Source organism: Ovis canadensis, chromosome 2, assembly GCF_042477335.2.
Source record: "Ovis canadensis isolate MfBH-ARS-UI-01 breed Bighorn chromosome 2, ARS-UI_OviCan_v2, whole genome shotgun sequence".
Lineage (NCBI taxonomy): Eukaryota > Metazoa > Chordata > Mammalia > Artiodactyla > Bovidae > Ovis > Ovis canadensis.
This window is the reverse complement of record NC_091246.1, coordinates 249304399-249328930: the sequence shown is the minus strand read 5'-3', so window position 1 is coordinate 249328930 and position 24532 is coordinate 249304399. Positions and strand designations below refer to the sequence as shown.

Sequence of the window (24532 nt, the reverse complement as noted above, 5' to 3'; positions counted from 1 at the left end):
TTCCTTGGCTTGGAGCCCCTCTCTCTGTCTTCAGAGGGCATCACTGTAACCTCTGCTCCCATCCTTGCATCTCTGCTCTTACTCTGACCCTCCTGCTTCTCTTAAAAGGATCCTCGTGATTACATTGGGCCCACTTGGATAATCCAGGATAATCTCCCCATCTCAAAAATCCTTACTTTAACCCCATTTGCAGAGTCCCTTTTGCTGTGTAACAGTCACAGGTTCTAGGGATTAGGGTGTTGACAGTTTCTGGGGTCTTTGGTCTGTCTACCATGGGTGGAAAAACTGGCATCTACCTCAGCCTTGACCAGAGGGACCTGGCTAATGTTGATAATAATAGCATCATAACCTCCATTTATTAAGTGACTGAATGTGTTAGTCACTCAGCCATGTCCAACTCTTTGTGACTTTGTGGACTGTAGCTCACCAGGCTCCTCTGGCCATGGAATTCTCCAGGCAAGAATACTGGAGTGGGTTGTCATTCCCTTCTCCAGGGGATCTTCCTGACCCAGGGATCGAACCCAGGTCTCCTATACTGAAGGCAGATTCTTTACCATCTGAGTCATCTGGGAACCCTACTTAGTGACTGCTTTGTGCCTAATTTATGTAGGAATTTGAGTTATAAGGACAGTCAGTATTGTACTGAGCGCTCTATTTTGCCGAGCCCAGGCCCTGGGCAGAGCACTTTCTGGGCATGCCCTCGTTAACCATCACCACCACCTGCAAGGCAGGTGCTAATGTGATCTTCCATTCTGCAGCTCATGGACCTGGAAAGTGTCCCTCTCACCCCCGAGTCCCTGGGGTCAGGAAGTGGGGTTCAAAACAAGATGTAACTGCTGAGCCCGTGCTCTCTGCTCCCCAGGATACACCTACGCTGCTTCCCTGGCATTTGGACCCAACCCCACCTGGGTTCCACCACCAGCCGCCCCCCACCCACCAAGGCTCCCACTGTCCCACCCAGCTCATCCCACTGCCAGCCTCTGCAGCCTGCTCCGGTGGTGGCTGCCGGAACTGCTTGCTCGGTGTCACCCTGGCCAGTCTGGTTTGCAGCAGGGACCGCGGCTGCAGGCGCTCCGTGAGCGAATGTGCTAAAATCAGAGCGGAGGAGGCGGGCAGGGGTGTTGAGGACTGTGTGTGGGACAGCAGCGTAGGTGCGCTATGCCTGAGTAATTCTGCATCTGGGTGGGAGTTGGGGTACGGGGAGCCAGACAATCTGGACCCCAGTTCTGCCCACACTGCAGAGTGGCTGTGCACAGCCAGAGCCCAGATCTCCTTTTCTGGGGCTTTTCGCCTGTTGCCCTCTGTCCCTCACAAGGCCTTCAGGAGGCACCAGCCCGCTGAAAATCCGAGATCCACACCTGTGAGCACGGTTACTCTCTACTGGGTCTCTTCACCAGTTCCATCATTCTCCCTCTCAATGAGTTTTTGGGGGCCCTTCTCTAGGTCTGTGTCTAAGACCCCACACACTGCTGCCTTGCCGTGGGATATTGGACCAAGCCCCAGGATGCCTCAGTCTTCCCATCTCTACATTGGGCTCCATCTTTGTACCTCGGCCCGTGGTGTAATCCTTTTGCAGCCCCCGCCCACCATGGGGCAGCCCCTCTCAGTGCCACCCCGCCTCCCCCCGCCACGCTGGCCTGGACAGCTCCCTGGGCAGGGGCAGAGGGGAGAGAGGCTCAGGAAGGAAGAGACACGTGTCCTCCATGCTCATTCAGTTTCAGGCTCAGGGAGGATCCCCTGGAAACTCCCCATTCCCGACTTCCTCCATCAGGGTCTTCCCACATCCCCGGAGAGCTCAGTTGTAACCAGTGGGAAATGGGACAGATAATTGCAACTTTAAATAAGGCCAAGTGAGCGCTCCCTGCCAAGCCCAGCACGGGGGACTTCCTGAGCTTCCACAGAAGGCAGCAGGAAGCCCTTGACAATGACGCTGAGAAATCCCAGTGCTGCCACTAACTCCCTGGTGAGTCCAGGCAAGCCACTGCCCTTCTCGGAGCCTCAGTCTCCTCACCTGTGAAATGGGGGCCAAATAGCATCACCTGTGAAAATGAGCTATCATAGGGCCTGGCACAGGCAGTCGGAGGTGCCCGGCTGCAGGTCAGGATTAGGGTTATTAATTTTCCCAGTTTAAATGCAGCTGTCCATCCTATCCCCCCACCCCACCAGAGGCTTCTCTGGGAGCTGTCCTCAGTTCTGTTGGCCTCTGGGTAATGAAGGGTGATACAAACTGTGGTACTGACCTCTCCTGGGCTAAGCTGACTGTGCCAGGCATGTGCCAAGAGCTTTGCATCCCTACCTGCGTGTAAGCCTTGCTTAGTGCTCCCATTCTCCGGAGGAGGTCATTGAGGCTGCAGACCTGGAGTGGGTCTGGGGAGGAGAGAGACAGGGCCAGCGGGGAAGGGGAACAGCCGTCATCATGAGGACACAGGACCACCCACCACACACCTTAAGCCCATCAGAGAAGCATCCTATCCCAGTGTGAGAAGATGCTTGAGGTTCCAGGTCCAATTTCCTAATTGGAGCAGGAATTCCCAAGCCTGCTCCCAGCATCCGCAGCTCCTCGGGGCCAACCCAGGCTGCAGCTGCAGCTACGCTACCGTGGAATTCCTCAGGAGGAGGAGCCCCAGTGTGGGTCTGGGGAACTGAGGGCTGGCCAGTTAGGGCAAGGAGATGGCCTGCCCATGGCCAGTGGTCCTGTGGTCTTCTCCAGCTCCTAGGTGCCCCAGCTGGGTGGCACAGCCCAGCCATTTGAGCAGGCTGCTCCTTGGCTCAGCTCTGAGGCAGGGCCGGCCTGTTGTGCTTGTGGTCTCAGTGCAGACCACCTGCTCATCATCTGACATGGCCTCTGCTTATGCCAGCAGGGGAGCTGTGACGTCCTGGTCACTGTGGACACTAGGGGCCACCACTTCCACTCAGCAGCCAGCAGGGCAGGACTCCTGCCTCCATCCAAACACCAGGCTGGGAAAGGGCATCAGGTACACTCTGCAGAATTGTTGCTCAGAGAAGGGGCGTCTGACCCAAGCTGGGAAAGCGGAGAGGTGAGGATCAGGGAAGGCTTCCTGGAAGAAGAGATCCCTGAGCTAAATGTTTAAGGATAACGAGGACTTTTCCAGGTGAGGAAGGTGATCATCCCAGGTAGAGGAAGAGGCTTGGGCAGGAGCCACAAGGAGGTGTAGAATGTTGGCGGAGCTCTTCTTTCCTGCCCTGGGTTTCGCTTCTGCTCCTCTGCCTACCTGCCACGGCCCCATCTTTTCAGAGAAAGTGTTCCAGGAGGGGGTATAACCAAGAGCAAAGGCTTGACAGTGGAGTGAAGAGGGTATGGACTCTGATAGTTAGCAGACTGGCCTGGGGTGGAGGGAGGTGCCGTCAGCGTGGGAAGCCAGGGCAGCCCACAGAAGGCCTTCCAGGTCAGGCCAGTCTGGATCGTGCCCCCAGGGAAGGAGGTGGAAAAAGCCTCTCTGCCTAGCCCGTCGGCACCTGGAAGCCTGTGAAACCACAGGTTATCTGCCCTCCTGGCACTGTGGCTGAGTCCCTGCTGGAAGCCTTCCGTGCCTTTATGGAATGATCTCTCGCACAGACAAGAAGTCTCCTCTGCCGTCCCCTGTGCCCTCCCCTGCACCGGAAACCCAGAAAAGCCTGTTGGCAGTCGATGTGACTGTCACAGCCCACCTCCTGGAGCTGGAAGTGCCCTCCTTCTGAAGATCCTCAGGCTGCAAAGGACCCCCAGCTTGTGGTAGGAAGAGCTCAAGTCTGTAGCCTCGTCCCCTGCCCCCTGCCCCTCCCTGGGGGCAACCTCCCACCTCTGAATCAGATCATGCCTGTTCCCTGCATCCATGCTGCCGTGGAAGCCCCCCACCCCAACCCCAACTCCTTCCCGACCCCACCGCCTGCTTCAGTCCTCACCTGAGGCTGTGGACTCCCAAAAGCCTTCTCAGGATTGTGGAAGGAGATGGGGTCATGCAGCCCAGAAAACAAACTCTGCCTTCCCCACCAACTTTCAGGGCCAGTTGGTCCCACTAACTTGTCCTTGTGTGTGTGTGTGTGTGTCTGTGTGTGTGTGTGTGTGCGCGCGTGCACGTGCACTTAGCCATGTCCTACTTTTTGGGACCCCATGGACTGTAGCCCGCCAGGCTCCTCTGTCCGTGGGATCCTCCAGGCCAGAATACTGGAGTGGGTTGCTGTTTCATTCTCCAGACTTGTCCTCACTGAACCTCAGTTTACTAATCTGTAAAGTGGAGCCACTGTATGCCCCTTGGAGGATTTGGGGAGGCTCAGATGTGCTCCTGGATGTCCCTTGCATGGCTCAGTGCCTGGCGTAGCATAGGTGCCCAGTAAATGGTGTCCATGGTGATAGAGATACAGGTGGTAGGGGTCTGTTCCCTCACCTCCTGGATAATCTCTTTCCTGACTCAGAGAGCCTCTTCCTCCATGTCTTCTCCACCCGAAGGGCCCCTCGTTTCAAGTCCTATCCCTTATCAGGCCTGTCCACTGTCAAGAACCTTCCGTGCCGTCCTGTCATGGACCCCAGTAGTGGAAAGCTCTTGAGCCCGCCTGGCTTTCTGTCGGAGGTCACCCCTCAGCGTGTTGGGGATGGTGGGGAATGAACGGTATGAGGAAGGTGATGAACACGTGGATGGTCCAGTCATGGAGATGGTGATGGGGAGTACGGGCGCAGGAGAAAACGCCCCAGCAGAGCTGCTTCTGCTTAACTGCCCGAGATGCCAGGTGTGGTTGGCAAGTGGGCCCAGGGTGTCGGAGGGAGCAGGCGGAGTCTCACTGAGCAGAGATGGTGCCCCAGGGGTTCTGTCACCGCACGGCAGAACAAGGGCCACAGAGGCAGAGCTGGAGGCGGGTACTGGCACTGAGGGGGACGCAGACTCTGTAGAAACAGCTCCTCTTGAGACAGAAGCTGCTTTCAGAATGAGTGGGGGTTTTGGAGCCATTGCTCGTGGAGTGGAACCTTTGCTGTGCCCCTGACCAGCTTAACTGCGTGACCTGGGCCGCCCTCTGCACCTCTGATCCCTTGGCTGCGATGTCCACGCTTATAAAACGGACCAGTCACACCAGAGAATGCAGTGACAACTGAGCCAGGCCACACGCCTCCAACAGTTCCCTGCTGACCCCGGGCTGCCTGGGCCGAGCGGCCTAAGATTCAAGGCTCTCGGTGGTGTCTGTCGTTCTTTCTCCCAAGACTTCCTCTTTCTTCGAGCAGCTCATCCTCTCCCCTGGCCTTTGCCCAGAGTGTTCCTCCTGCCTGGAACACCCTCTTATCCTGCTCTCAGTTCTCCTTTTCTTTCCTTCCAGACTGGCTTGCCTCCCACTCGGAACCTCGGGGTTCATGCCGGATGTCCCACATCTGAGAAGTCTCCACCGACTCCCCAGGCAGGGTTGGGGTCTCTCTGCTCTGCGGTTTTCTCTTTACGCTCTGGCCCTCCTTCCAGACTCAGCTTCCCTGGTGGCTCAGATGGTAAAGAATCTGCCTGCAATGCAGGAGACCAGGGTTTGATCCCTGGGTCAGGAAGATCCCTGGAGAAGGAAATGGCAGCCCACTCCAGTATTCTTGCCTAGAGAATCCCATGGACAGAGGAGCCTAGCAGGCTACGGTCCATGGGGTTGCAAGAGTCAGACATGACTGACGGCGAAACCACCACCACCTCCTTCCAGACTGTGCAACAGGGGGTCGCGGTTGGCGATGAGACTGCATCTGGGCTCAAGTTCTTATTCATTGGCTCCTCTTTGGGGGTGGGAGAGGCCTCAGCCATATCCGTGCCTGTTAGGATGGGGGAAGCCAGGTCTACAGACCAAAGGGGACCCCAGTGAAACAGGCTGCCTGAAGGCAGAGGGGAACCAGACTCAGAGACAGCAGGGCAGAACTCAGGATGCAGCCGAATGGTGAGGGTTAGGGTTAGAGGGATAAATAAGTGAATAGATCAGCATGCAAATAGGTAAGTAGGGAGGTGAGCGGGTAGGTAGATGGCAGGATAGTTTATGGATCATTATGAAGACTGGGTGGATGGAAAGAGACGGATGAGTGGGTGTGTGGGGTCAATGGGTGAATGAATGAATGAGCAGGAGAATTCCATGCGACTAAATGTCTGGCATCTTGTCCAGAAGCAGAGGGGTGTTCTGGATTCTGGGATTTGAGTTAATTGTCCTTCAGTGGAAGAAACCGGTGCCAATTAGGCAAATAGATCTAGTCCCAGCAGGTCTTGCAGCAGGCTTCCTAATTGACTCCAACCTGACAGACCCCAGCTTGGACTTACACTGGCCTGTGTCTTATTGATTGGTAGTTTACACTTTACACACATCCAAAAGGATTTGAGGTGACTTGCAATACTAAACCTGCATGCAATGGGACAGTTTGAAATGAAGTGAGAAAGTGAGAGGCCACAGAGCAGAGTGGTTATAAAAGTGTCCCTGGTTCAACCCCTGGATCTGCTGCTTGTTAGCTGTGTGATGTTGGGCAGGTGGTTTAACCTCTCTGAAGCTCATTTCTCCCATCTATAGGAAGAAAAGGAGGAAGAATTGAAAGAAGGAAACAAGAGTTGGTTTAATGGGGACAATGTATGCCTGATGATTGGATACTTAAGTGGGAAGCTTGATAACGTGGGTGAGTGGATGAATAGGGTTATAGGGTGAGTGGAATGGTAGATGGGTGGATGGGATAAGTGAGAGTAGATGGATGAATGGATAGTTGGATGGATGATGAGTGGGGTAAATGGGGACAATAATAATTCTGCCTCATAGGGTGTTGTGAGCATCACAGGAGTGACAGCATAGAAGTGGGATTAAGTGAGTGTTTTGGATTATATAGTGCATGCTAAGTCGCTTCACGGCATCCAGTCTCATCACTTCATGGGAAATAGATGGGGAAACAGTGGAAACAGTGGCAGACTTTATTTTTGGGGAGCTCCAAAATCACTGCAGATGGTGACTGCAGCCATGAAATTAAAAGACGCTTACTCCTTGGAAGAAAAGTTATGACCAACCTAGATAGCATATTCAAAAGCAGAGACATTACTTTGCTGACTAAGGTCCGTCTAGTCAAGGCTATGGTTTTCCCAGTGGTCATGTATAGATGTGAGAGTTGAACTGTGAAGAAGGCTGAGCACCGAAGAATTGATGCTTTTGAACTGTGGTGTTGGAGAAGACTCTTGAGAGTCCCTTGGACTGCAAGGAGATCCAACCAGTCCATTCTGAAGGAGATCAGCCCTGGGTGTTCTTTGGAGGGAATGATGCTAAAGCTGAAACTCCAGTACTTTGGCCACCTCATGTGAAGAGTTGACTCATTGAAAAAGACTCTGATGCTGGGAGGGATTGGGGGCAGGAGGAGAAGGGGACGACAGAGGATGAGATGGCTGAATGGCATCACTGACTCAATGGACGTGAGTCCGGGTGAACTCCGGGAGTTAGTGATGGACAGGGAGGCCTGGCGTGTTGCGATTCATGGGGTCGCAAAGGGTAGGATGCGACTGAGTGACTGAACTGAACTGAACTGAAGTTGCTTCAGTCATGTCCGACTCTCTGTGATGCTGTGGACTGTAGCCTGCCAGGCTTCTCTGTCCTTGAGATTCTCCAGGTAAGAATGCTGGAGTGGGTTGCCCTTTCCTTCTCCAGAGAACCTTCCCAATCCCGGGTTCGAGCCCTTTCGTATGTCTTCTGCTTTGGCAGGCGGGTTCTTTACCACTGGTGAAAGTGAAGTCCCTCGGTCATGTCCAACTCTGCAATCGCATGGACTGTAGCCTACCAGGCTCCTCCGTTCGTGGAATTTTCCAGGCAAGAGTACTGGAGTGGGTTGCCATTTCCTTCTCCAGGGTACCACCTGGAAACTTCATAATACTGTATAATTCAGGGAAGCCTGAATTATATAGTATATGGAGCCATTTTGATAACAGTAACCTTTCTTGGAGGAAAAGTCCAGGCACCCAGGTGGTATAAGTGGGAAAGGGCATTTGATGTCTGGGTTGGCTGGAGGTCGGGGCAAGGTGCGGGTTCAGTGGCTTTAACAGAAGCTGAGGGCTATGACAGTGATCCAGGCTTGGTCCTGCCCACCAGAGACTCACAACCCAGTTGGGCTGATGAGTAAAAGTCTCAGGGCAGGGTTACAAGGGTGACAATGAGAGGTACGCACAGGACTGTAGAAGCCCCACTGCCAGGATCATCAGAAAGGGCTTCCAGGAGGGAGTGACTTTTGATACGGATCTTTTTTTGGCTGCACTGGGGCCTTAGCTGCAGCGTGCAGACCTTCACTGGGTCACGTGGGGCCTTTTGTTGTGCGCAGACCCTCTAGTTGAGGCGCTCGGGCTCCAGTCATTGCAGCACATGAGCTTAGTTGCTCAGCAACACGTGAGACCTTAGTTCTCTGACCAGGGATGGACACTGCGCCCCTTGCGTTGCTAAGTGGATTCTTAACCACTGACCCACCAGGCAGATCCCTTGATATGGAGCTTGGAGGTTGCATATGAGTGTCATAGGCAGGTTAAGAGGACGAGGCACGCTGCAGGGAGAAGAAACGCCTTGAGTGCCGAACTGCAGGGTGGGAGCTCTGTCCAGGGGGCTGAAGGGAGATGAAAAAATGTTAACCAACCACTCAGAAGGGGTGCTGACTGTAAACAGCTGGGGTGCCTGAGCTCCTGCTTCCCTTAGCCAGCCCGAGACAGGTCCCAGGAGTAACTGCCTTCCTGAGTGTGCTTCCTCTTCTTTAAAATGGTTATGATGGGAACGTCCCTGGTGGACCAGTGGTTAAGAGTCCGTGCTCCCACTTCATGGGACACAGGTTTGATCCCCGGTCAAGGAACTAAGATCCTGCGTGCCTCATTGTAGCCAAAAGGAAAAAAAAAAAAAAAAGGTTGTGACTAATATTCCCAACTAAACAGTCAGTGTTAGGGTCTCACCAGATAAAGCCAAGAAGTGCTCAGCACAGACCTGGCACATAGTAGGTGCTCAGTAATGCCAGTTGCCATCACTCTATATATATTTTTAAACTGTGTACTTTATATTGGAGTATAGCCGATTATGTTGTGATAGTTTCAGGTGGACTGCAAAGGGACTCAGCCATACATTTACATGTATCCATTCTCCCCCAAACTCCCGTCCCCTCCAGCCTCCCATCCAACACTGAGCAGAGTTCCCCGTGCTATACAGAAGGACCTTGTTGGTTATCCATTTTAAATAGAGCGGTGCCATCCCTATATTGTCATTAACTACTCAATAGGGGGGAATTGCTTATGGATTTATTTAAGAAAAAGGGCTTTAAAAATTTAAAAATGCTGGACAAACGCTGGCTATGAGAGGCAGCCTGGTGTGTCAGGAATGTCAAGGGCAATAGACTCGAGTTCAATTTCTGAGTTGCTGTGTGACTTGGGCCAAGTCGCCTCACCTCTCAGATCTTCATCTTTCTTCTGTTATAAAATGGGGCCAGTAAGAATACCGGGCATCCCTCAGGGTTGTCCTGAAGACTGACAGGGCTCTTGTGCGTGCAGGGCTGTTCCCATCCCTGCCTCCCTTCTTCCCCTTCCCGAGCAGCCCTGGTGTTCATTTACCGCCCACCCCACCCCCAGCAACCCCTTCCCAGACCCCCATCCATCATCCTGTCCTTGGCGGAGGTTAAGTGGGTCCCCAAGCAGCGAATCCAAACTCTCCCGAAGCCCCGGCCGCACAATACGGCCCGCTGTTAGTGAGCACCCCGGCTGGCCTGGAGGATTGGGTTTCAGCCAGGCGGCCGGCGCTGGCGGATGCCCAGGCCAGCGGTGGGCAGACAGGGGGACAGAGCAGAGGAGCCCAGCGTCGCGGAGACTCCTCCGCCCAGGGCCTGAGAAAACAAGAGCAGGCCCCAGGCAGGCAACCAAGGCAGAGGAGGGCCTCTGATGCCAGGAGGACAGGCAGGGGTGTGTGCTGGGAGGGGGGCAGGCAGAAGGATTTTACATCAGCTGGGTCCTCTTTCCGTGAGCCTGAGGGCGGAGCGGGGGTGGGAGGGCCGAGCTGGAAAAACATCGCGCTGCCTCTCGGCACATTTCAGCCTATAAAATCCACGGCCTGCCTGCAGCTGGCCCAGGGCTGCCCTGCTGGCATCACTGCCTTCTACTTAGTTGCTTTGGACCAGCGACCCCAAGATGCCCTCAGCTGATGCTTCTCGCCTGGTTTTCAGAGGAGAAGGAGGCCACAGGAAACCGGGGGCTGATAGTTCAAATCCAGCTGTGGGGCTGTGTGGCTTTGGGCAGGTCTCTGAGCCTTTTGGAACCCAGGTTCCTCATCTGTACAATGAGGGTAACGTGCCAGCCTTGCAGGATGTGTGGAGTGACGGCTCAAGGCCTGGCACCAAGAGCATGGTACCTGAACACTCTGATTTTTTTCCCTCCCATTTGCGAATCAGCGTGACCTGGTTCCTTCTGGGGTCAGACCAAACACGTCCCGTCTGGCCTTGCCTCTTAGCGGCCGTGTGGCCTCCAGGGAGTCCTTGATCTCTCCAAGCTTTGGCTTCTCCATTACTTGGTCTGAAGCATCAGTAAGACAATGTCAGTGAAGCCCACACTGCGTCCTCCACGCGTGTCAGTGATTTTCGCTGTTGCTTCCGCAGGGCCCAGCCTTTGCGTGTGATAAAGACCCTTTGCACGCCTCCTTGGAGCCTCTCAGCAGCCCTGGGAGGTACACTGAGTGAGAATATTGTGATCCCCATTTTATAGATGAAGAGACTGAGGCTCAGGGAGGTACAGTGAAGTTCTCCAGATCACCCAGCTTATCCACGGCCTTGAACTTTATCTCCTGATCCTGACTATTGCCTCCTCTTGGAACCCTAACATGGACCAGAGGAAGAATGCTCCGACTCCCTGCAATGGTAACCCAGGTCTGGCCTCCAGGCTGTGGCTAGCATCTGACCAGGCCGTGGCGGGGTAGACAGGCCTGTGTTCAAGTCATCTGAGCCCCGTTACCCCCAGCAGGGAGCAGCTGGAGCTGCGGGAAGGATTCGGAGTGGCATCTGCAGCTCGGGTCACGTGCCAGGCTGTTTGGTCGCCTGGGCTGAGGGCTGCTGGCCAATTTGGAGCAAAGATCCCAGGGAATTACTGCAAGATATCTGTCCATCTTCAGGACAGACTGTGTTCTCATGTCCGTGTTCTTAAGATAGACCATATCATTACCGTCCTCAGGAACCCTTTATAGCTCCCCATTGCCCCGTTTTGGATCTTCAGGACAAGATCCAAACTCCTTAGCCCCATCCTGAGGTGACAGATTCATCCACAAAGCATTTTGCTCCCACCCCACGGCACAGACATGCCAGCCCAATGCAGCAGTGAAGAACACGGGCTTTGGCATGAGGCAGATGGAGCTCCACCACTGCCTGGCCATGAAAACCTTGAACAGCTCTCCTAACTTTAGCTTTCCCATCTGTAAAGGGAGGTTCAGTAAAGTACCTACTTTATAAACAGTTACGATGAAATGAGATAATGAATGCTAACCCTTTAGCCCAGAGCCCACCGAGACCCTCAGGTTTTACTGTTGCCCAGACTCAAGTTTCACACCTCTGAGCCTTTGATTCTGCCATGTCCTTTACATGGCATGCCCTTCCCCTCTCCTCCCAGCCCAAATGCTACCTCCTCTGAGACGCCTTTGCTGATTTCCTGGTCGTGGGTAATCCTTTCTTCCCCTCGGCTTCCTGGTTCACAGCCCATATCACCTGTTTCACTCTGCCTCTCTCTGTAGAGAGTTTACCTTTGGGCGCTAGTCTGGAAAGCTCCTTGAGGGAAGGACTTGTTGATCTGTTTTTGCGTCCCCAGTGTTCAGCACAGGGCCTGACACCCAAGAGGTAGAGTCAAGTAGATGTTTGTTGAATCACCATGGTCTTGTTTCTCAGACCGGGAGGATTCAGGGACAGCTGCCAGAAACTTAAGCTCCCTTGAGTTAAGTTTTGGAAGAGAAGTTAGCCAGGCTCCAAAGCTGGAAGGACATTCCAAGCAGAAAAATTGGGAACATTCAAGTCACCAAGGCCCAAGGAAACATAGCACCTTCTGCACACAGAAGGAAACACAGGAAGGCTGGTCACGGCTGGAAGGTAATTAAGCTGGCCTGCCTGACAGGGGCCTTGAATGGGTTGTTGAGGAGCTGGGACTTGACCTCGCTGGCAGTGGGAGTTCTGAAGGGCATTTGGTTCAGTTAAGACATGATCAGACATGGGCTTTAGAAACCTCACCCGTGTGTAAAATCAAATACATCTACTGTGTACCGGAATCATTTCTCAGTGCTAAAGTCACAGCGGTGAAGGAGGCAGACACAGAGCCCTCCCAGAATGAGGGCCTTCAGTTCAGTTCAGTTGCTCAGTCGTGTCCAACTCTTTGCGACCCTGTGCACTGCCTTGGAGACTGCAGATCAACGGGCCTCACCTATGTGATGTCACTTAATTCTCACATGATCCATTATACAGATGGGGAAACTGAGGTCCAGAGAGGAGCACAGGCTTGCCTACAGTCACTCACTAAAGGAGTGCCAGAGCCAAGGTTCCAGCCTGGACAGTCTGTGCACCACTCCCCTGCTGCCCTCCCCATTTTTTTCCCCTCCTGTCCTTACACAGGCCCATAAACAAAAAGAGCATAGTGTGTGAGTGTGTGGGGGTGTGTGTTTTAAGGCAATAGCTACAGTCTCCTGAAAATAACACAGATGAAGAATGAGACAGATGGTGGTTCAAATCCTAGCCCTGCCTCTGAGTGCTTGTACAGGCTGCTTCGCCTCTCTGACGTCAGTTTCCGCATCTGTAAAGTGGGGCTAATGTACCCCACAGGTTGCCAGGAGACTGAGTCCATGCTTAGAGTGCCCAACTCAATGCCCAACACACAGTAGGCACTTAATAAATGCTTCTCCTCGTGTCTTTGGAACTCGCATCTACTGTCATTAGTGCCGACGGTGTCTGTGGCCCTAGAGAAGTCTGGTCCAAGAAGGGGTCAGATGGAGCTGACCAGGGCTGGGTCGGGGAGCAGAGGGCGACCCCCTCCGCTCCAGCCTAAAAACAGGGCCCCGCACAGCCACTCTCCCGTCGGCCCAACGCTAACGACTTCAGTGTGTCTCCTTTTTAGCGCAAATATTTCTGAAATGTGCGCTGCTCATTCACACATAGCCAGAGGGGTCTTCGGGCCTCCCCAGCCTGTACGATCGGGGCCTCCTGATTGCTTTCTTCTGTGCAGTCTCCAGGAAGCAGAGGGGGGTGTGTGGGAGCAGCGGGGCGAGGGCCAAAGCCACTCCCACGGGCCGGACCCTGTTTTCCCCATCAAGTAAGGCGCTCCAGGCTGCTGGCTGGGTGCTGAAAATCTTGTCCATGTACTCTCAGTTTCCCCATCTTTCCACTGGGATTTTTTTTTTCTTTCCAACGGTCACTTCAAGCATTCAGGGATTGGGATCTGGGCATTTCCAGGGCTAACTGGAAGGTTGGGAGGGCCCAGAGGCGAGTGAAAGGGCAGTGGTAGGCAGGGCGGGGTGGGTGGTACCAGGGGAGCCGGGAAAGATGTGGGCAGATGGGTGCGGTCCAGCAAGGGGGCCTCGGACAGTCGCTGGCCTTTCCTGGGCAGCCCTGCTCCAGCTCTCCAGCTCAGCCCCCAGCCCGCATCGATCCCTGCACCTCCCTCCCTCATGCCTGCCTGCAGGCCACCCTGCTGACACCTCCGTGCCTATGCCTCTGGTGTCCCTTCTGCCTGGCACGCTTTCCCACTCAGCCCCTCATGACTCTCTCCTAACTCATACTTCAAGCCCTTTATCTGTGTCACTTCCTCCAGGAAGCCGTCCCTGGATTGTTTGTTTTCTTTCTCTCCTGCTGTACCCAGTGGCCATCACATACCGAACCCAGATATGCATTCCTGTTGTGGTTTTGGCGCATCATGTGGTGATTAATTATCTGTGTACAGTGAAAGTGGCTTCCCCTGCACGTGAGATTGTCCTTGTCACAGCTGGTGGGGAGAGCGGGGCGGGGGAGTGGAGAGCACATTTCAAGCAATTGAGAGGCAGCTTGGTGGAGCCTAGCGGTCCCCAAAGTGTGGGGAGTGAGATTATATTAGGTAGTTTGCAGGCAAACTTTTTTAATGGTAATAGTCTTATGTTTGTTTTCCTTCCTTTTATGGCAAGTGATACTGGTTTCCCATTTGTAATAATGATAACTTTTTCCTCTTTAAAGTACACTTAAGGGAAAAAAAAAAAGAGTCGGAAGAAATTGTGTAATTATATAATAGTAGAGGCTATAGGTGGAAACGGCCAAAGTCCTGGATGTTGTCCGGAAGGAGCAGAACGCTGGCATGTTTGAGCCCTACAGTTTAAGGGGAGGGAAGGGGAATGTAGCCTTTGACTGAAGACCTACTAAGTGCAAAGCCCTCTGCTGGGTCTTGGGGTAAGTAAATTACAGACGGGGTGGAAGGGGAGGAGATCAGGAGAAACACTGTGTGAGAGAGAGTACCAAACAGTCTGTGCAGCTGGAGCACAGCTTGTAAATGGAATAGTTGTGTGATCCTGGGCAAGTCCCTAAGCTTTTGTAAACCTCAGTTTTCTCATCTGTGAAATGGGACAGTCTCAGTTATCTCTTGGCATCACTGTGAGAACGTTGGGGAGGGTTTCTGGCTCCTAATAGACAGGGTCTCTGGTCTCAGTGAACATGAGTTCTCTCCCTCTGTAGATTTTTGAGAACAGAGGGGCAAGGTCTGGGGTGTTATGGGGAGGAGGGAAGTGCTGGTGATGGAAATAGGGCATGGCTTTCTGAAGCCACCCAGGTTCCCAGGGAAACTGAGCTTGAACTTCAGTACTTGGTTAAGAGGAACAAAGAGGAAACCAGGGCATTCCAGGAAAGCGGCATCAGACAGACTAGGAGGGGCTCCCTGGAGGCCTCAGCCCTCGAACAAGAGGCTGATGTCCATCAGATGTTGGCAGGCGTGGTCTGGGGTGTGGGGGGAGCTGCTTGGACTCGCCTTTACTTGCAGGGGCCACCTGATGAGCCCAAAGGAAACAATGTGTGTACGCCAGCACAGGGTCAGCCAAAACGCACCACGCTGGATCTGAAAAAAGAATAGCCGCCACTTACTGATGATCTGCTCGGGCTGGGCTGCAAGCTGAGAACACTCCCATCTCACTTAGCTCTCCTGTTCACCTCCACAAGGTATTATGGACTTTCTGTAGGTGAGGAGACTGAAGCTTAGAAAGGTTGCAAGTCCAAGGTGGCAGAAAAGGTATTGGAATTGAAGTCTGACCTCCCAGTCCCAGTCCATCTGCTCTGCTTACCTGCCTTTTCTGCAGAGGGTGGAGGGTGATGTGGACACGGAAAGGCAAAGGCTAAGGGGAAGTTGTGGGGAAAGCACCCTGGGGATTCCCTCCTGCCGTGGCTCCAGGGTGGTAACAGCCTTCTAGGCAGAGCCCAGGACTGGCTTGGTGAGAAAGGAGCGTAGGGGCCTGGCCACCTTCTGTGTCCTCCCCAGTGGACCTGGAAGCTGGCCCCTCCTCTTAGCCCCTTCCAGTCTATGACCAAACAGCCTGTTGACTTCCTATCCTTCTGAGATCCTCCTCTTGCTGGTTCCAGTTATGGTGGGAGGCAAAGGAAAGGAATAGTGCAGCCCCCAAACCTGAACTCCCTGGGAGCCCAGAGTTTGAGGACCAGCTTTTAGTGTGTGTCTTTTGGCCAGTCCTTTGCACCTCTCTGGGCCTGAGTTTCCACCCAGGCGTGGAGGACGTCCGTTCGCAGTCCCTCCTCTGGGCTGTGGAATCCTCTAGCGCTTGGCCTCTGGGTCAGCCCAAGAATCCAGCCAAGGGGTGGGGCCACCTGCTTGGCGGGTTTGCCTCCCCTCCGACCCCTCTCTGGTCCCAAGCACAGTCTCCTCTCTCCCTTGTTGCGCGCGGCTCCCAGCAGCTGTTCCTCGGGCCCAGGCAGAGAGCCTGGCTTGGCGCGTCTCTGGCTGAGGCCGATGAGAGAAAACAGGTTAAAAGTTCAGCCCTTGTTCTCTCCAGGAAGAAAAATCTGTAGCATTCGGAGTGTGAAAAGGAACCCTTTTTTCAGCTCCAAAGCAGCACAATAGAACTTCCCTCCAATTTGCCATCAAAAGGACGCCCTTGGCACTGGACTCCACCGTCCCTGGCACCCTCCTCCCCCCAACTCGCCAGCCCCCAGTGCAAAGGGACACAGTGACCGCAAACTCGAGCCACAGGCGGGCATGGGGACACTGCCGCATCCTCTCTTGTCAGCCCGCGGGTCTGACTGGGGTCACCTCTGGCTCAACGCTTCCTTCTTTCCCACCCTCCTCCCATCCTTACCGCCCCTGCCTGGTTCAAAACCTTGTTCCTCCCATTTCGACTTTGACAGCAACATGGACACTTCCCTCTGCCCCCCTCTCCTTGCCCTAGTTCATTCAACCCAGGCCATCAAACCAAGTGTCTAGAAGTTTACAGGGTAGGAGGCAGGAGACCCTCACCTCCCACTCTGCCACCACCTCCTGGGTGATCTTTAGGAAGCCTCCTTCCACTCTCCGTGCCTCAGTTGCCCTATTTCCAAAATGAGGCTGTTAGATTAGACCAGAGGTAGGATCTCAGATGGTGGGTGGTGGTTTCCTGGAGCACTGTGGTGAGAAGCCCTGTGTAGTCACAGAGTGTAGGCATTGATTAGTGATGTCTATCCTGGGCACAGGATGGGGGCTTAGCAGCAAGCATTGCCTCTCACTCACTTTTGCTCACCTAGGGGGTGTAGAAGGTCCAGCTGTGATTCCCTAGGTCTCTCCGCCTGCTGCTGCTAAGTCGCTTCAGTCGTGTCCGACTCTGTGCGACCCCATAGACGGCAGCCCACCAGGCTCCCCCGTCCCTGGGATTCTCCAGGCAAGAACACTGGAGCGGGTTGCCATTTCCTTCTCCAATGCATGAAAGTGAGAAGTGAAAGTGAAGTCGCTCGGTCTACCCTCTGACAACTCTTTGTATTCACACCCCATCTCCACCACCAGACTGTGAACTGCTCCCTTAGAAGGGCTTTGCTAGTCACCCTCAGGGTACCCGTATAGTGCTCGGGTACATAATGTACATCGGATATATTTGTGGATTGAATGCCCAAGCAATTTAAATCTACTCAGTGCATCACAGTTCAGTTCAAAAAGCATTTTGAATCCCCTGTGGCAGGAAAGGGGGGAGAGGGGAGGGGTGCTGAGCCTGATCTGGGGGTGAATGGAGATCTTTCTGGCCCTGTGGGTCTCCTTTATCATTGACTGGATGGTTCCTCCCCTCCAGCTAGAATAACGGGAAGCAAGTAGGGCCCAGCTGGGTCAGAAGCTGATCTGAGTTTTCTGAATCCCCAGAGGGCAGGTGGACATGGTGTTCACCGCTGCTGCCCCTCCATCCCCAGGGCTCTGTCCTTGGGACAGAGTTGGCTGAGCCCCGGGGGAGGGGGCCCAGGGATAAGGACACGATGGAGAACTCCCAGTTGCTGGAGAAAGGGGAATGGTATCCCTGATGGGAGGCATGGGGCAGATGGCAAAATTGGGATGACTGAGACAGCGTGGCTGGGGCCCCCTGTAAGGGAGGCCTCTGTAAGGCCAGCATTCCAGTTGGTGAGAATTTGATGCATGCAGAAAAGCAAACAGGACCCTCATTTTGAAGGAAAAAATTGAAATTTCTTGAGGACTCTCTGAAGCCTATCCAGGAGACCCCAGGTTAAGACCCTTCCCCAGTAAAGGAGGGTAATACCTAGGTTGGAGGGATGTGATTGGCTGAGAGGGTGGGGCATGACCGTGTGTAGAAGGGCTGCAGTTGGATTTAAGGGGTGGAGTCTAGAGAAATAGACTCAGATGATTGGCTGGAGTGTGGGAGTGGGCGGGATCATGGAGTGAGACGCAGGCCCTAAAGGGAAGATAGTCCATAGGGTTAGACCCAGTGATTGATTGGAGCAAGGAAGTAGGTGGCTCCTCTGTATAGACAGCCCTTAAGAGGGAAGTTCTTAGTGATTGACCGTGCTTTGTAGGCAACTCAGCAGTGACTCTGCTCTCTCCACAGAAACGCTGATGGATTCAACCACAGCGACGGCGGAGCTGGGCTGGATTGTGCATCCTCCATCGGGGGTAAGTCAGTGGTCCTCAAACCCTGCCTGGTCTCCAGGATACCTCCGGTTCTGCTGCGGGGCCTGGATGCCCTAGCCCACCCCATTCGAGCCCCTTCCCCTCCTTCAGGTCCCAGGACCTGGACTCTCGTTGCCCCACCCTACTGGTCCCCTACCATTGATCGAGTACCAGTTACCGTGACAACAGGCTGGATGCTTTTAGCTCTTGTCCTATAGAATTCTAAGAGTGAGGCTGAGAAGTGGGTACTTACAACCGCTGTTTTACTGATAGGGAAAGTGAATTGTCAGTTCCTGAGCATGCAGTGGGTGTCATACTGTATCAAAGCACCTTTACACACATCATCTCCAGTCCTATGGGAAGGAACCACCTCCATTCCACAGATGAGGAAACTGAAGCTCAGAGAGCTATGGCCACCTACTGGGGACCCTACAGCTAGTAAGTGATGAGGGCTCAGGTTTGTAACCAAGGCTGTGACCTAGTCCTCTGGGTTCCCACCACACTGCATTCCGCCTTCCTGAGCTCCTACCATCACACTTCCTTGGGTCCTGTGGTCTGAGCCCACGTAGGCTAAGAGCTTCCCAGGAACACTTCAGGCACAGGGACTGCCCTGGTGGTCCGATGGTTAAGACTCTGTGCTTCCACTGCACAGGCCACAGGTTGGATCCCTGGTCCAGGAGCTAAAACTCCACATGGCACATACCCACCCCACCCCCCAATAAAAGGATCCAGCGCAGTTTGAGATTCCTCTCCGGCAGTTACCTACTGGCTATGGAGTCAGACCCCTGAAGAAAAGTCTCTCAGTCGTGTCCAACTCTTTGCGACCCCATGGACTGCAGCCTACCAGGCTCCTCTGTCCATGGGATTTTCCAGGCAAGCGTACTGGAGTGGGTTTCCATTGCCTTCCTCCAGAGGATCTTCCCGACCCAGGGATGGAACCCAGGTCTCCTGCCTTACTGTAACCGCCTGAACCACCAGGGAAGCCATTCCAATCCTGCCACTTACCAGCTGTGTGATTTGGGGGCCAGTTCCTTAACCTGTCTGAGCTTTTAGCTTCTTCGTGTATCAAATGGTGGTGATTATGTCTTCCTCGCAGAACTGTTATGAGGTTTTTCTGCCAAGTATCCAGCATAGTGCCTGATGCAGAGGGGGCTCCCAGTGATAAGTGGCTATGGGAGCTGTTGCCGGCGTCATCCTCATCACCATCCTTTCTGATACCAGCCCCTCCTCACCCCCCTGGTCTCTGGTGGGGGCTCAGGGCTCCCCCAGCTCCCCCTCCCCCGTCCCAGCTCCTCCATGGGGACTCATCTGCTACCCCAAGGAACTGCGTCCTCCGCTACCCCCCTCGGGCCTGTGCTCTCAATAGGCAGGGCCCCAGGGTCAGGCCTCTTTCTGTGGCTCTTTCTTGTCACCAATTTTCCATCTGCGAAGGCGGCTGGGCCCACAGCCCCACCCTGCCAGTAATGAGGCCAGGCTGGGCTGCAGGGCCCCCGGACGCAATTATTTGGGGTGTTTAGGCTGCAGGGCCTCCGCATGTTAATTAGAGAGAGGGGAGAAAGGCAGAGTGCTCTAATTAAGTGCTCTAATTAAGTTCTGAAGAAGAGCAGTGATTGTAACAAGGGGCTGACTTTGTCACATGGTGCCACCAAAAAAAAAATTAAATGCAATGTAGGGAGCTTCAGAGCCGCCACTGGGGTAGTGGCTGGGCCCGCTCGGCCTTGCTCACACACACGCGCCCTTCACAGCAGCCACAGCCACCGCCCCGCCCCGCGCAGGCAGAATCTGAGGGAGGCAGAAAGACAAAGAGCACCTACGCGAGGCTGACACCTCTCCCACCGCTTACCCTCCCCCCGACAGTCACTCCTGGCAGTTGGGGAAATAGAGGCCCAGAGAGGGGCAGTGACTTGCCTAAGGTCACACGTCAAGTTAGCAGAGCTGGAACAGAGCCCACTGCTCGGTCCTCGTGTTTCAAGGCAGTGTGGACAAGCGTGGGCATGGGTCTGAGTTTGGGTCTGTGTGACCTTGGCTCACAGTGTGTGACTGCACTTCTCTGGTCTCCACTTGCTCATCTGTAAAATGGGGATAACTGTGCTTCCCACGTGTGATAATCACAACAAAGAAATAGGATGCTATTACAGCACCCACCCTGGGCTCGGCACGGGTTCACCCTGCTTGTTGGGGCCCTTTTATGGGCCTGCCCCAGGTGAAGCCAGCCCAGCACCAAAGAGGGGCCCAGGAGAAGGAGGGATCGGGGAGCTGATCCCAGCAAGCTCTCAGACCCACTGGGGGAGACCAGACCAAGAGGGCTTGGGCGTGCCTGGCACTCATTTAGGCAGGCTGTCCCCAAAGGCCCAAGGGAGAGTTGGTGAACCTGGACACAGCGGCCGGAGGGAGACTCCACTCCAGGAGGTTCCAGAAGGCTGGATAGAGAAAGTGAGAGGTGCTCGAGGGGGTGTGAAAGGGTAAACAAAGGCTCAGCCTGAGAGTGAGCCTGCATGAGAGTGAGTGTCTGTGCATGGAACACAGCCTTTGCCCTTCTGTTCCCCGCTTTCCGCAGCCCTGCCAAGCCCCATCCAGCAGTGGGATGGGGGAGCTCACAGCTGGGTGGGCGAGCGCCCAGGCCAGGGCCTGGTGAGGTGCCAGAGCAATGACCCCAGGCAGGGAGGCGGGGAGGTCTCCGTATTCACTACTCTCGCAGGGAAACGCCTCACGTTTCTGTTATGGGGGTGAGGGCTCATCGTCCGTTGGGCTGAGGATCCCCGAGGGCAAGGGCTGTGTCTGCCTGGCCAGATACGGCACTCCGGGCGGACAGAGCCCTGTCTCCTCAGCAGACTGGCCGCTCCTCAAGCACGTACTTTGTGTGGGTTCAGCCTCTCCCTGGTTTCCGTTCGGTTGGGAGCTTCCCAGGAACAGCAGGGGGGCCGTGACTTCTTTACCAGATTAGTTACCCCTGGGGGGTAAGGGTCACATCTCCCTCGTGGATAGGGGAATACCACCAAGAGCAGGGCGTGTGGCCTTCCCGTCAGATTGACGCGTCTCCTGCGTAGAGCGGGGAATTCCTCAGGGCCAGAGCCAAGTCTCCTGCTCAGTTTGGGGTTTCTCAGATGGTAGGCATCGTGTCTCCATCATCAAACTGGGATATCCCTTGAGTAGAGTCTGTGCCTCCCCCTGAGAGACAGGAGGCCCCTGATGGTAGGTGTCCTGCCTGCCGCCTTCATGGCTGGAGGATCCCTAAGGCAAAGTCTGTGCCCTCCCCGCTTAGGATGTTCCCTGGGGCTCAGCCCCTAGCTGCCCCACCTGACTGGCGTTTCACCCACAGTGGGAAGAGGTGAGTGGCTACGATGAGAACATGAACACGATCCGCACGTACCAGGTATGCAATGTGTTTGAGTCGAGCCAGAACAACTGGCTACGGACCAAGTTCATCCGGCGCCGGGGCGCCCATCGCATCCACGTGGAGATGAAGTTCTCGGTGCGTGACTGCAGTAGCATCCCCAGTGTGCCCGGCTCCTGCAAGGAGACCTTCAACCTCTATTACTACGAGGCCGACTTCGACTCGGCCACCAAGACCTTCCCCACCTGGATGGAGAACCCGTGGGTGAAGGTGGACACCATTGCCGCCGATGAGAGCTTCTCCCAGGTGGACCTAGGCGGCCGGGTCATGAAGATTAACACTGAGGTGCGGAGTTTCGGGCCCGTGTCCCGCAGCGGCTTCTACCTGGCCTTCCAGGACTACGGCGGCTGCATGTCCCTCATTGCCGTGCGCGTCTTCTACCGCAAGTGCCCCCGCATCATCCAGAATGGCGCCATCTTCCAGGAGACGCTGTCGGGGGCGGAGAGCACGTCGCTGGTGGCTGCCCGGGGCAGCTGCATCGCCAACGCAGAGGAGGTGGACGTGCCCATCAAGCTCTACTGCAACGGGGATGGCGAGTGGCTGGTGCCCATTGGGCGCTGCATGTGCAAGGCGGGCTTCGAGGCCGTGGAGAACGGCACGGTCTGCCGAGGTAAGGGCCGTGGCGGGACAGGTGTCCCTTGCAAGTGCGTGGCATTGGTATTGGCTGCAGCCTTGAGCCTGGCAGCTGAGAGGGCAGGCTGGTCAGGGCAGAGGCCTTTAGTTGAGTGGGAGGCCCTCTGCAGCCAGAGTTTCCGGATCGATCGCCATGGTTCTGCTTCTTGGAGGGAGGCGTTGAACACTGCCTCATGAATGGTAGTGTGTGCAGATGCTGCAGGGGGTGTGCCCGCTGATTTTCGTTGGTATGAGGATAACCGTTTCTCATTCTAACTACTATGTGAATATTAATGATAGCAGGTGGTACTTTGTTTCTTCATTCACAAAAGTGATGTGGTTCCCTTTTTAAGAAAACTTGTACACCGTAGTAAATAACGTCGATAAGATAATATCCGTTGGCCTTTTGCTGTATCAGTCAGTATAGGCCAAGCCGTGCCGAAGTGGCCAAGCAGTGAAGTTTATATTGCACTTGATCATACATGTCCATCACGAGTCAGCTTGGGAAAATGTGTAAAGCATAGTAAATGATATTGATAAGATCACCTTCATTGAGCTTTTGCTGTATCAGTCAGTATAGGCCAAGCCATGCTGAAGTAACAAAACATGTTTATTTTGCACTTAATGCCGCATGGCCTGAGTCAGCTTGGGATTCCTCCCTCTGCGAGCCAAGCAGATGGAGCCGCCCACTCTTTGGAAGGTTGTGATCACCAGGCAGAAGGAAGGAGCAAGTGAGACAGGTTGTATATGGGCTCTAAAGCACCGCCCCCCACCCCCCAGAATGGCTCATACGTCATGCCTGTCCACATTTCAGTGGCCAAGGCAAGTAATGTGATTACTTCCAATCCAGAGAAATGGGAAAGTACAGCCCCACTGTGAGCTATTTTTACTGTGTGCCGAGCACTTTACATGTCGAACTCTTTTAATCCTCACAAGAACCCTGTGAAGGAACATGCCGTCTTTTAGGAAGAAGTCAGAGCTCAGAGAGTTCGTACAGGGAGTAAGCAGAGGTGGCCTGGGGGCTTACCAGGTTGTGTGATTCCAAACCACCCTTTTGACCACTGTGCCCTTTAAGTTTTTTTCAGGAAAAATGTGAAGTAAACAATAGGACAGGTGGTATTTGATGACAACCAAGAGTCACAAAGCTTCTTTGCAAGTGTAAGAAGTTGTAAAAGGTACTGCATGGTGGCGAGAAGCCTATAAAGGTAGACAGAGCTGAGAACAAGTCCCATCCCTGCCAGTTGCTAGCTGGATATCTTGAACCAAGTGTGAAACCCTCTCTCATGGGATAGTAGTGAGGATTCAAGGCCTGAAAACATGTAAACCACTTATAGTGACTTCTAGTAAAAACCTAATAAATGTTAACTAAATGGGATGCTACATATAAACCCCAGCATGGCACAGAGTCTCTGCACTGTGAGCTGTGGTGGTCGATGGTGATGGTATAGGAGGCTTGGAGCCTACTTGTGCCGGTTCCTCTTGCCTTCCTGATTGGAATGAATCCTGGAGTGTTCCAAATGCTAGTCCAGGAGCCTTGAAAGTCGATTAAAATTGAGTCTGGGGAAGCTACAGTGATCCTCACCTTTATGAAATTCTACCACATCCACCATCTCCGTGACACCTCCCTCCAGCCCTTGGAGGAAGCGCGTTAAAGATCTCTGGGAGGAGAAGTGGATCTGTGAGAGACAGGAGCAGTGGCCTCTGAGGAAGCTGCTGCAGTGATCTTAGGAGACGGTGACCCCTGGACTGGGCATCCCCAGTGCTGGGAAAGAGGAGGAGTGTAGTCGAAGGGTGTTTTGGAAGTGGAGACAAGGTGGAGCAGGGAGAGAACGCAGAGGAAACCAGAAATCCCAGTTTACAGAGCCTTGATGATCTTGGGAAAGAGATGGGGAAATGGGGAGAAAAGGCTGACTTCTCGGGGAAGACAATACATCTGGTTTCCTATACCTGAGTGTGAAAATGCACCACCTTGGGAGATGGCGGGGGTGAGACAGGCCGTGGGGAGCAGAATCAGTCCCTCACTGTCTACCGGCTCTTCACTCCTCCAACCTTCCCCACCCCTCCTCTGTGTCAGGCCTTGTGCTGAACACCAGGCAAGACAGAAGAATCCAGCTGTGGCCTTGCCTTCTAGGAGCTCATGGTCTAGCAGAGAGGACCAGCTGTAAATGAGCAAGAGTGAGATTGTGTCAGATTTTGTTTTAATAGGAAGGGTCCAGGCCATGATGGGCATCAAAAAAGGGAGGGCTTCTGAGAGGAGGTGGCATTGGAGCTGAGTCTTGGGAGAAGGAGGCATTGACCAGGTGGCCCAGGCCTTCTGGAGGTTGTATTGGCATAAGCAAAGGCCTGGGGACATGAATCGGTATGGCTCCTTAGAGGGACTGGTCAGTTGTTTGGTGGGGCTATGGCTCAGGGCACAAGGAGGGAGGTAAGAAGAAGCATGAGTGGAGGGGTACCTAGATGAGGAGGTGTGTGAGTTATCCAC

General features: G+C 54.2%; 1 protein-coding gene across 3 annotated transcripts in view; it reads left to right on the top strand.

Moving 5' to 3' along the window:
- Nucleotides 1-24532, top strand: part of EPHB2 (EPH receptor B2) — a 215621-nt gene that overhangs the window by 59812 nt on the left and 131277 nt on the right. For all 3 annotated transcript variants that reach the window (XM_069575031.1, XM_069575029.1, XM_069575030.1), the window contains exons 2-3: nucleotides 17983-18047; nucleotides 21364-22048. In XM_069575031.1, coding sequence (XP_069431132.1) covers nucleotides 17983-18047; nucleotides 21364-22048 — 750 coding nt within the window. The remainder of the gene's footprint in view (nucleotides 1-17982; nucleotides 18048-21363; nucleotides 22049-24532) is intronic.